This window comes from Nanorana parkeri, unplaced genomic scaffold (genome assembly GCF_000935625.1).
Source record: "Nanorana parkeri isolate BGI_ZX_2015 unplaced genomic scaffold, ASM93562v1 scaffold937, whole genome shotgun sequence".
NCBI lineage: Eukaryota > Metazoa > Chordata > Amphibia > Anura > Dicroglossidae > Nanorana > Nanorana parkeri.
The window spans coordinates 651,556-663,689 of record NW_017307205.1 but is presented as its reverse complement, the minus strand read 5'-3'; the positions used below and the strand labels follow the sequence as shown (position 1 = coordinate 663,689).

The 12,134-nt window shown below is 41.5% G+C and overlaps 1 protein-coding gene across 1 annotated transcript in view; it reads right to left on the bottom strand.

Annotated features, from left to right (window-relative positions):
- The window catches only part of LPCAT1 (lysophosphatidylcholine acyltransferase 1), a gene marked incomplete at its 3' end in the record, with an annotated part of 111,774 nt that overhangs the window by 25,385 nt on the left and 74,255 nt on the right, over positions 1-12,134 (bottom strand). Inside the window, exon 2 of the mRNA XM_018566322.1 lies at positions 8,832-8,974. Coding sequence (XP_018421824.1) covers positions 8,832-8,974 — 143 coding nt within the window. The remainder of the gene's footprint in view (positions 1-8,831; positions 8,975-12,134) is intronic.

Genomic DNA, 12,134 nt, shown 5'->3' with positions numbered 1-12,134 from the left:
TGCAGGTTTTACCAAACCACAAAAAATGCACATGCTCCCTTTTTTGGAAAACTCCCAACAAACATGCACTGGCATTACATTCAGAATGTGTGATACGGCAAGGTCCGCGCCAATGTATGTTAACAACTGTTAACAACGGGCATTACCACAATAAACAGATTTGAAGCCAGCCTTACAGCTATCTCAATCAAAGACCAGAAAATTGTGGCTTTCCTTTATGAAATCACACCACCAACAAAAATGGAAACATTCATTGCCAGAATTCCAAAAATACACAAAAAATATACTTTAAAAAATAACCACCCTGGCACTGGCTTGAAAACAGATTGTTGTGTGGTTCATAGTAGTATGTGCAGCCTTGTTCCACTGAGTGCATTAATTACCGATATGTATAGCGGTTCCTAATTATGGTATTAGAGTCTAATTGCAAGCCAAGAAGAGGATGTATTTATTTTGACACCTTTCTTAACACCAGTTCTCTTCTATTTACTGGCTGGGAAAAGAAGGGTGGACACTGCCGATGCTACAAATAAAAATGCCTTAGCGTATATGTGTTCACGTGTTTGTAGAGAAGACATTTTCCTTTATGGTGAACTAGCAAAAGTGGGCCTGTTCTAGACGGCAAGGTTGAAGATGGGGGGGGGGCTGGAATGGTGGCAGTGCAGTGGTCAAAGCAGGGAGATTGAAGGTGGTGGCAGGTGTAATAGTGAATTTAACAGCATGCAGGTGCGGCCCTGAGGGAATCAGCGTGCAGGGGGAGTATTGAGGGGACAGGGATTAGATGTTGTAGTTAGATTGGGGGAATGCAGGCAGCGGTGAAGCTGAGATGCAATGTTGAAATTGAGAAACTGTAATTAAACTAAACCTTCTCTTCAACAATCTAATGCTTATCCTATACTATGATTGTTAACCTCAAATTTGCATTTTAACATGAAACCAAGGCGTAAACAAAAATGGCATTTTACTTCCTACTTTTATAAGAACTATAGAATTGCTGGGAAATCCAATATTATAATGGGCTGAGGATTCCTATTTTGCTATGAACAATGATTCACACTGCGCAAACACAATACTGTCATCTGATATAGCCAAACATTTCCAGATTGTGTAGCACTTTGCAGTAAAAGTGTTTGTTTCTCTTATTTATTGCAGTAAAAGTGTTTTTTTATTTATTGAGGTCACAGGTCTAGTTTAAAAATGAAATAAATTATGCAAACCATTTAGACATGATGTTTATTAATAAATACATAGGGAGGAATTTATCAAAACTGGAGCAGACAAAATCTGGAGCAGCTGTGCAGGGCAACCAATCAGCTTCACTCTTCAGTTGGTTCAGTAAAGACTTGAAAATGAAAGAGAAGCTGATTGGTTGTCCTGCACAGCTGCTCCAGATTTTGTCTGCTCCAGTTTTGATAAATTCCCTTCATACAGTTTCAAACTAAATAGGGTTGAATTTATGAATCCATACATAGTAAACTTGTAATGCTGATAACTCTAGAATGGTGATGACAAGAATGTTGTTTCCATAACAACCGAAAGCATAAGCTGACTTGATAAAAAGCATTGTAAAACTTGTTATGGAGCATGATTCATAAAAACCTGAATGCAGAAATGTGTAGCTGCTGCAAGCTACAGGCTCATCAGGTTCCATCTGTTCATCATACAGTGAAAAATGAGAGGCATGAATAAGAAACCAATGACTCCTGCTTACCGTCCTGTGCATCAGTCAAGAATTTGAGCTGTGGCCCTTCCAATATCACCTGACAAAGTTTTATTTAAAAATTGAAAGAGCTCAGCAGAAAAAAAGCTGGCCAAACAGTGACTGTAGCCAAGCAGCTGCAGTCATCGTACAAGTATTTTGACAGCTGCGGGTGCTGACTATCAGAATACAATAACAGTCAGCTGAAAATTTGCCCATCCATGCTGTTTAGTGTGAATTGGGGAATTAATGATTTATCTTATTAGTTTATGAATCCCATTGGGCTAAATGAGAAAAATATTTGTAGGCATGTCCAGGTTAAGGGACAGCTGGTGGCTCTCAATCTTCAGGGCAAGTACCTTTCTATTTTTTGACTGTGTGTACTCTGAATTTGCAGGCTAAGGGCCTGTTCACATGATTTTCAGGTCCTGATCAGGTCCGGATCAGGTGTGGATCAGGTGTGGATCTGCAGACGCGGTGCTACTCATGCAGTGCATTTTTGACGCGTTTTTGGTCCAGATGCTGACAGTTCATATTTTATTTTTTCAAGCCGTGGGGCTGTCAGTATGCAGATTCTTCCTCTGAGGTCACTTGTAACATCGACTTCCCTTTGTGTATGTAAAGCTGGTGATCAGACATGTATCACATGTTTGCAGGCATGTTGATGGTACTGTACACTGAGTATTCATCATACAGCTCTGATGCTATATCTAGCCACTTTTTATTTTTTTGATGCACATTTTTAAACTGTGTGTGGCGGGGGTCGTAGAGCATTGGCGCATGCTCCATCAAGCCGACGAATCGCTCAATGTCCAGGACCATGTTAGTCATGACTGCTGGTTTTCCTCTGATGCTCCACCACAACCAGGAAGTCCAACAATGATGACATCATAAAAAGTGGAGCAAGAATAAATTTTTTTTTGCTTAGCTGCATTGCGTTCCATTTGCGTTTTTGACCGTTTCCTGACCGCACAAAATGTGAGATACAGTATTTTGTCAGTCAGGAACGGACTGCGCACGAGAGAACTGTAGCCCATAAAACACATAGGGATACATTGGGATGCATATTTAGTGCAGGAGCGTACGGATCAGTTCAGCACAGAATACGGACGTCGTGCGAACAGGCCCTAAGGCTTTGTTCACAAGAACAAACTTGCACAGGCGTCCCCATGCAGATGCGGCCACTGTTGCTCTGGCATTTACTTGAATGTGTACAACGGCCACATCTGTACACATTTAAGTAAATGAGATTAAATTAATATCATACGATTACATGCAGTTTGGAATAGATGACTGTCACAGGATGCAGAATAGATGCGTCCACCGACAATCAACTATTCCAAACCGCATGTAATCCGATTGTATACGATTGCTGACTGCCGCTCACAGATGTGGCCACTGTCACTCTGTCATTTACTTCAATGTGTACAGCGGCCGCATCAAAACGTGGACACCTGGCATTCCTGCAGCAGGAATCCGTAGGTTCTTGTCTCAGGGATCCCAGAACGCCCCGTGTGAATGTGGCCTAAGCCCATAACATCCTCCGTGTGAGAGGACTCAACCTATTTATCCTGTTACTTTGCCTTTTAGCACCATATCATTGGTTTACTTTAAAAATGCAAAGTCCTTTGCTGGAAGCAAAGGGGAAGACTAAATGATTGTTCCTTATAGAAACTGATTTTTGTATATGCTGTGGAAAATGCAATAGCTATATTTACAGGCCAGAAAAGAAGATTTAGCTTTCTGGACAGATTGAGTAAATTCTACTTCCCCCTACGGAAAAACATGACATGATAGAGGCAGTGAACTGGGAAGAATGTTACATAAATATTCAGACTTATTACAAATCCTATGACATTTTTTCCTGATTTTTTTTTTTTTAATACTGAGGGTAAGAGGACATGTCATAGTTATAAAATTACACAAAGTGCTGAATATTACATTTACTTGGTGTTTGACTGAGTGCCTAGGTTCCAGAACACATTTTATGCTATTTGTGTCTTGACAATGAATAATAGAACAATATTCTCATCATGTGGCAATAGATGCAAGCACTGGTTACTAGGCTTAGTGAGGGAGGTAGATTTAATTTACACTTTCACAATATTGCATGGCTCACATTAAAAAAAGCTTGATCTCCCATTACTTAAAAAATAATAAAATTAAAGCATGGAACAGCTAAAGAAGTTATAAAAAAAATAAAGCTAAAAATTAAAGTCAAAAGATTTCAAGCTTTTTCAAATGCTAATTAAATCAACTTACAGTGGATGACGCTCCTTGATGCTTAAAAGTTTTAGTTTCCTGCACAATCAGCTGGTAATTGGAGCACTGGTCCTAATATCCTGTTTTAGAGTGGCTCCTTCACCTTGCAGGGTTCTATGGGTCCACCCTTGTGTGCTAGTAAGCTGTGTGTGTCTCCACAACTACACAGGCACAGCAAGGCAAGTCAACCCTATTCTCGCTGCTCCCAGAGTAGAATTCCCCAGGTTTTATAGAGATTTCCTTTAACTTCCTATTGTGTCTCCGAGACAAGAAATAGACAACCCATGGTGGTAACTTCGGAGAATTTTCTGAATCCTGTTCAGGTGTAACATTTTATGGAGTTGCATGGAAGTCTTATCTCCATACAAAAGTGAAATGAATGGCAAACACACTCTTCAATTGATAACTGGCTTTAAAACAAGGTGCACATGGAAGGGCTTTATACAGTACAACAACACACAATTCCCAGCACACTCACCAGGCAGCCAGCAAAAGAAGTGTCTAACTACCGAGATTAAAAACAGAGGTTTTAGTTGCACAACTTTTGTAAAATATTTGGAAGCCGCGCTGCCTCATCAAGGACCCTCTGAGGCTACTGGCGACCCTGTACCCAATTTAACCTCTGGTATAAATATGCTCCAGGATGGAGGCTCTCATAGATTAGAATTAGGACTGCACTATACAGAGGGGCCTTGACGAGGTAGTGTGGCTTCCACATATTCTGCAAATGTTGTGGAACTAAAACCTGTTTTTAACCTTAGTAGTTAGTGTATTTTTTTTTTGCAGGCTGGCTGGTGAGTGCGCTGGGAAATGTCTGTGTTTGATCTCCGCAGACATGCTTTTAATCTATTAAGCTTAGTGGGGTCCTTGCAATCTATAATTACTATAGCCAGTGACCAGAGTGGTTTTAATGTAATCTGCAGATATTAAAGATCACTCCAGCATCTTGGCATGCTACATTTTATGTGCATTGACTACAAAAACTTTCCAGGAAGTACATATGAGAAAGCATCAAAGGAAACAGAACATGGTATTTATTTTGAAAACTAAGTGTTTTATTTGTTTTACTTGCATTGTTTTAATTTTTTTAAATAACTATACCACATTGCTACTAATGTGTTCATTCCATTTCCTCGTAGCCAATACATTACATCTGCACAGGGTTATAAATATCAAAGCACTCAGAGTTAGGGAACAAATGCAATTTTTTTTTTGGTTAAAGTTCACCGCCTGGGAAAAAACTCCCCTTGCAGTGGGGCTACCCCTTCACTGCAAGGGTTAACTGCTCGTTTAGGTCTACAGTACCTGTGTAAAAGACTTTTACTTCCCTGATGCCCCTTGAACACACACAGCCTCTTTTCCCCTATGCTCCAGCGGTCAGGGGCACGCTGATGTCATCATGTACAATGCAGGGCCCATAGCCCTGTATTATATGTGAGGATGACCAGGGACAGTCCAAAAGCCAAAGCGTAAGAGGGATGAGATGAGCGCTGACTGCAGACGGACTGCCCAAGTGGGACAGCCGCACTGAAAGGGGATTTATTTTTCCCCGGAGAAAGGCTTCTTCCGAGGCTTCTTTGCCTGCATGCCTTTACAGTCTTAAAACATGTTGTGTATAAGCTCCATAGTATAAATCCGCATTCAAGATGAAACATGTAATCTGGCTTTTTTCACAGGCCTCCAACCTGTTTTGCAGGTTGAACAATAAATAACAATGTGGCTAAATGCAGGCTCGGCAATAAAACAAAACCACGGTGTTAGGAAAACAGTGTCATTTTATTGTTTTGAATAACGCTAAAGTTAGCATGGGTGAAGGCGTATGCTCTGTCTGCAATGCTGCCAGATTTAACAAGAATGTCGCACTATTCTATTCTCAAAAAATAAAGTCACTTTTGGCTTTCCTTTAACCAACATACATCTTAAGGGCCTGTTCACACGACGTCCGTTTTGTGTTCTGACCGGCTCCGTACGCTGCTGCACTCAAAATGCATCCCAATGTATCCCTATGTGTTTTATGGGCTCCAGTTCTCACCTGCGCAGTCCGTTCAGCTTACGACAGAAAAAATACTGCATGTCACATTTTGTCAGGTCCGGAAACGCATGAACCGCAACGAAAACGGAACGGAAACGCAACGCAATGCAGCTAAGGGGGGGAAAAAAAAGAAAAAATTGTATTCTTGCTCCACTTATTATGATGTCATCAATGTTAACAAAAAATTAACTGTCAGCATCCGGACCGAAAACGCATCAAAAACGCGTCAAAAACGCACTGCATCAGCAGCTCCACGTCTGCTGATCAGCACCTGATCAGGACCTGATCTCATGTGAACAGGCCCTTAAACAGAACTAAAGTATCTTTAAGTTTAACGCAAACACTCTGACATTTGCTTGCTTACTTAGGCCCCTCATACTGTCCAATCAGAAGGAGATCAATGCAAGATTCCCTCCTGATCAGACCAGTACGAGGGGGTCACTGTTGTGACATCCATACCCTTCCAGATTTTCAGGAAACAAGATAAAATGACCGGAACCCATGTCAGTCTATGGGGAATTGGACGTAAATGGACATGTGTCCATTTAAATCAGATTACCCTCGATCCAACACTGTTCCGTTAGTTTTCCTGGACCTGGCCAGGGTGTATAGTGAATAGCCCGTACAGCAGCCCTTCGGTTCTACTGAACCGAAGGGGTCCTGGGGCCGAAGGATCAGCCGAAGCTACGGCTAGATCCTTCGGCTTCTTTGTGAATAGACCCCATAGTTTTGCAGGTGTGCATGCATGAACTACTTTAACTTGCAATTGCGTTTGCAAAAAAAAATAGTTCTGCTTTGAATGTGCATACATTACCTAATGTGGCTGTGCTCGTGGCAATACAAAGCAGCAACATAAGCAATTTGAACTTGATTCCAGCAGCCACATGGTGTGTGACTATCAGCTCAACTATAAAATATATATATTTAAATTATATATGGAAAAAAAAAATATATTTTTTATATACACATATATATATATATATACACACATATATATATATACATATATACACATATATACATATAACACACAGCTGAAAGACAAGATAGGGCTGGGTGCAGCAATCCACAGGACTTTTTCGGTAGTTTTGATCTGACTGACATTTCTGTGGGGCTAAAGGTGAGCTGTGAAGCGAGGCTTAATAACTGGGCAGCACTAAGGGCTAGGCTACATGCACAACTTTAAATACCTTTCTACTAAGAGATTTAAGCACTTGCTGGCAGTCACCTGAAATAGCTATCCCTACAGGAGTGTGGGATTCCAATCGCCCGACGCCTGGGACAGTTGGTTTTTGTTTGTACATTTAAATGTAGTGCAGGGCAGCCGTTTTGTACAAGCGATCTTGGGCGGCTGTACAGATCACTTATAAGCAGCCGGCTTGTCACTTGCCCCCGCCAGCCACCGTCCATGGTCCTTCTGTACCCTCTCCATCGGCTGCTTCTCTCACCGCCGGCCGTCTCTCTCCCCGCCAGCTGCCTCTCTCCTCACTGTGGTTTTCGGGGTCCCCCAACTCTTCTGGGGGTCTCCCCAAGTATTCCAAAAATCAATATGTCCATATGTGAAGTTGTAGTGCTCCGTGCGTCTCAGTGCGTCTCAGTGCTCCACGTTTATTAACAGAAAAGGTCCACACTCACCAGATAGCCTTTGTAAACTCGCTTAGGGTATATCCAATTGTTGGCCTGCCTCTCAACAATCCCGGTGGGAGACGTTCAGCAGCACCACCTCCGCTGTCCCGACAAAATCCTATGGCAAAACGCGTAGACGAGCGGGTGTACATTGAGATCACTAAACCCCAGTCTTTACATAGAAGCAGCATAGCGGTGATTATATGTGATTTGTTTTTTGACTCTTGTGAGTATTTTTTACCTTTTAATAAAGTTTTTTTATTGGACATACTGCACTTTGAATGTCCCCATTTATTCCCTTTGAGCTATTTTTGGTCGCTTTCTGGACCTCCTTTATGAGGACACCTGAAGTGGAGAAATTGTGGGGCTTTCATATCTGTAAGGAGCCGGAGGAGGTGGTGTTGCTGAACGTCTCCTACTCGGATTGTTGTGAGCAGGAGGAGAGGAGGAACGGGGCGGGCAGAGGAGGAGGAGGAACGGGGCGGGCAGAGGAGGAGGCAGGGGGCAGCTGGGGATTGCAGAATCACGACAGTCTTCTACACATTCATAACTGGTTAATAACAAATATTTACAAATCATCAGTTTTTGAATAATTTGGATGCCTCTGTGCTGAGGCTGCAGAAAAAGAGAGTGAGGACTCTGTGTCCTCAATTTCTATTTCAAAAAGGCAATGTCAGGGGTCTCTTCAGACCTCCGATATTTGGTGGACTTTCACAGATGCTGGCAACGCAGTAGAAAATCAAAACAATGGTAAAAGTTGCAAAAATGGTGTGACCAGCTGAGGTTAAAAGAGTTCCAGAAGGCTTGGCAGCGAAAGGGTTAAAAAATATTTTTGGCTTGGCTAAGTAAAAAATATTTAGCTTAATTTAGTCATTGCATAGTCAAGCAGTTTAGTCTGCATCATGGACTCAAAATGGGGAGTCATAACCTGCACTAGGAAAGCCATGTTTATTAGAAAGAAATAATGTCTTGCCTGTGCACTGGCAAACTGAAGCGCAAGGTCCAGGAAGTTACAGAAAAAAAAACAAGGTCGGTCACCATGGGTGGGGAGGAATATTTTACACCTATAACCAAACTCCATAGAATGCACATAGCTGCTGCTAATGCAAGCAACCCAACACGTGCAGATTTAGTATGCAGGCATATGTGTTTTCATTGTGACATTTTGGTTTAAAAGGAAAAATAACCCAAAATATAGAACTTAAAACTTACCATCTCCACCAAGACATAGGCATCTCAAGTTCTTTCCCCGTACGACCCATAGCAGCAATAAAAGCAAAAGGCCAGGCAAGGAGCATCATAAAAGCAGCAAAAAACAGACGGATGGGAAAGAGAGTCACCGTCAAGAAGGCAATCTACAAGACAAAAAACGAGACGCTTGTTATGTTATGTCGCTCATATAAAAAAAAAACAGATTACAACTATTGCATTTTATACATTAAAGAACCTGCAAACAAATATTAAGATAAAAGCAGACTTAGTATCAGATTTACTTTTTAATGGCAAGTAATGGTATTTATTGCCTCTCTGAGTTTACAATACACCACCACCAATGCCCTCATTGGCCTTTCTTTCCAGATGGATAGCGTTATCTTTATTGAGGCATTACTGTATTTAAGGTCAGCACCTACTTCCACAATCTGTGTGTAGACATCTGTATTGTATCAAGACAGACTTTTTTTAAGACATCCCCGGTCAATGGAAGCGCATTTACAGTACATATGATGAAAGTTCACTATGCATATTTTAACAATAAAATGCCATATATTATTATACAGGATTTATTTAGCGCCAATAATTTGCTCAGCGCTTTACAAAATAGTGGAGACAGTACAGTTACAATACAATTTACAGTAGAATACCGTTTCAGAACAATAGGGTTGGGAGGGCCCCGCTCGTGAGAGCTTACAATCTAGTAGGAGGGGCAAGTGATACAAAAGGTAATAATTGTTTGGATTGAGTTATTGGAGGAAGTAAGAGATCATTGATGTAGGTTGGGGCGGAGTTGTAGATGGCTTTGTATGTTGCTGTTAGTATTTTGTGTATGTTGTTGTTAGTATTTTGATATAAAAAAGCCTTCTGACTATCAAAAAGGGCAATTGCTGGACAAAATAGCTTCAAAAATGTTGAGAATGTTTTTTTCTCAGGAACAAGAATACAAGGGCCCTGTAATTCTAGCATGGTCAACCGGTATTTTTATGTACTTACAGAAAATGTACTTGGCCTAAAACAAATGCAGCCACCACATCTGAAGCTGGCCATACACTTATTGTTTTATTTCCTGTACACTGAACTGAAATCTCAATCAATGTCATCAGCCTTCAAAGCCATCATCTGTGAAGTACAAGACATATATTTCTTGGTAAAAGAGATGAGAGGAGAAAGAGTACTGTAGTCCTAACATACTTGTTGTCTTAGGGTGACAACGCTTCTTCTGCATGGACAGTACATTAAGGCCCCGTTCACATTGAGCGATTTATCGCGCGGTAATTCCCGCGATATCGCGGCAATTTACCGCGCAATATCGCTCTCCAATGCTTCTCAATGGGGCAAAGGGTCCTGACAAACGCGCGATTTGGGCCCCATTCACACTGAGCGATTTATCGAGCGATTTTTTCAGTGATATCGCTCATATTTTCACGCGATATCGCTCTATGTAGCTTCTCCAATCCATTTCAAGGGAGCTGTTCACATTTCGCCGCTCAATATCGCTTGTAGCTCGTCGCTGGTAGCTTGTCGCTCCTACATGACCCTTTTTTCGAGCGATTTTGCTCCTGATTGCATACAGCCCAATAGGAAAAAGTTGCGACACGTCGCTCAATATCGCTCGTCGCATGAAAATAAAGGAACAAAGCCTGAAAACAAGAAAGCTAATGCAGCCACCTCATCTGGTAGGTTGCAGTATATAGAATTTTTGTTTTTGTATTTAGACAAGCCTTCAGTAAATGAAAGCCAACTTTCCCATTATGTGTGGTTATTGCATATTCACAGTATGCATCACAGTGCTCTGTAGAGAATAAGCTGAATAAAAGCCTTTGACAGAGGAAATGCTTTGGCTCATACATAACCACAGAAACATTAGTGTTATATGACCCATAGCAAAGAGGGTTCACAAGTCACACACTGCTATGAGAGAATTTCACTCTTAGTATGAACTAGGCAGACCGCCATTGCCATTATTTACTGTAGTATGTATTTAGTAAATTGGTGTTACCCTATTAAATGCTTACCACAATAGTCACCGGATATGGCCTATGGAATTGCATGCGGTACCTTCTATTAACCCAAATAAAATACAGAACAAACAATCTTTTCTTGGAATAAAATGGTCCAACCGATAACTCTTAAAACCAAAACGCCGATTGCTCAGTCATCAAAACTCGAGCAATATCCAATTACCATAACCATACTTAAAGTCCCCCTCCTTTGGAGGTGACACCACCACATAAACGGCCTGTGACATATATTATACTTATAATAAGAAAAAGTACAAAAAAAAAGATGGGGTTTTTTGCTGGCTCCAGAAAGAACAAGTCCAATAGCCTTCAGTCTCGAAAGTATATAAAAAGTATAAATTTATTAGACAAATATATATTTTTTTTAAAAGCATTGGATATGCATGGAAAATGTAAAAGGACGTACACCTCAGAGGATATGGTTGTGTTGTTAAACCTCGGGTGGAAAGAACAATGCTTATAGGGGTGATGTATTGCTTGCAATGCTAGAGGAGTAATGCTTGTAGACTCAACGCGTTTCGCACCATGGGGCGCTTCATCAGGAGGGGAGGGAGGTAGTCTGTTCAGTGTGAGGTCAAAAAGTGCTTGGCACAGACGTGGAACGGACAAAGGGCATGTGTACCCAGGGTGGAGGAAGGTGGAAAGGGCACAACCAGACTGGGACTGGAATCCCAGGGATTAGGTTGAGAGGGTGTCCAGTGGTGAGGAGGGATCCAGAATATGGAAAGGGTCAGGGCAGCTGGTGGGACGGTCCTCCACCTAGAAACGCCGATGTTGGTGGGGCCATTGCCAGCCCTGCACTGCTGGGCTGGCAACGGCAGTGCAGTGCAGGGCTGGTGTACGTCCTTTTACATTTTCCATGCATATCCAATGCTTTTTAAAAAAATATATATTTGTCTAGTAAATGTATACTTTTTATATACTTTCGAGACTGAAGGTTATTGGACTTGTTCTTTCTGGAGCCAGCAAAAAACCCCATCTTTTTCTGTCCTTTTCTTATTACAATTTAACCAGGAGTTGGCCTCCAGAAAGGGAGGATCTGTGCATCACCAAACTTTTTTCGCTTCTATATATTATACTTCAATAAAGCGAGGGGGGTGGGGAGCTTGCTGTGTTGAAGTCCAGCTGAGTGACCATTACTCTCACGACATTTCCTTTTATAGGCAGTGCCCTGGAACCTTCCAGAAGCCCACGAGCTGAGGATTTTCCCGCCGAAAAACTCGCAGGTGAGTCTTAAAGGGGAAACGCACCTAAATTTCTGAGGTAAAATTAATATATA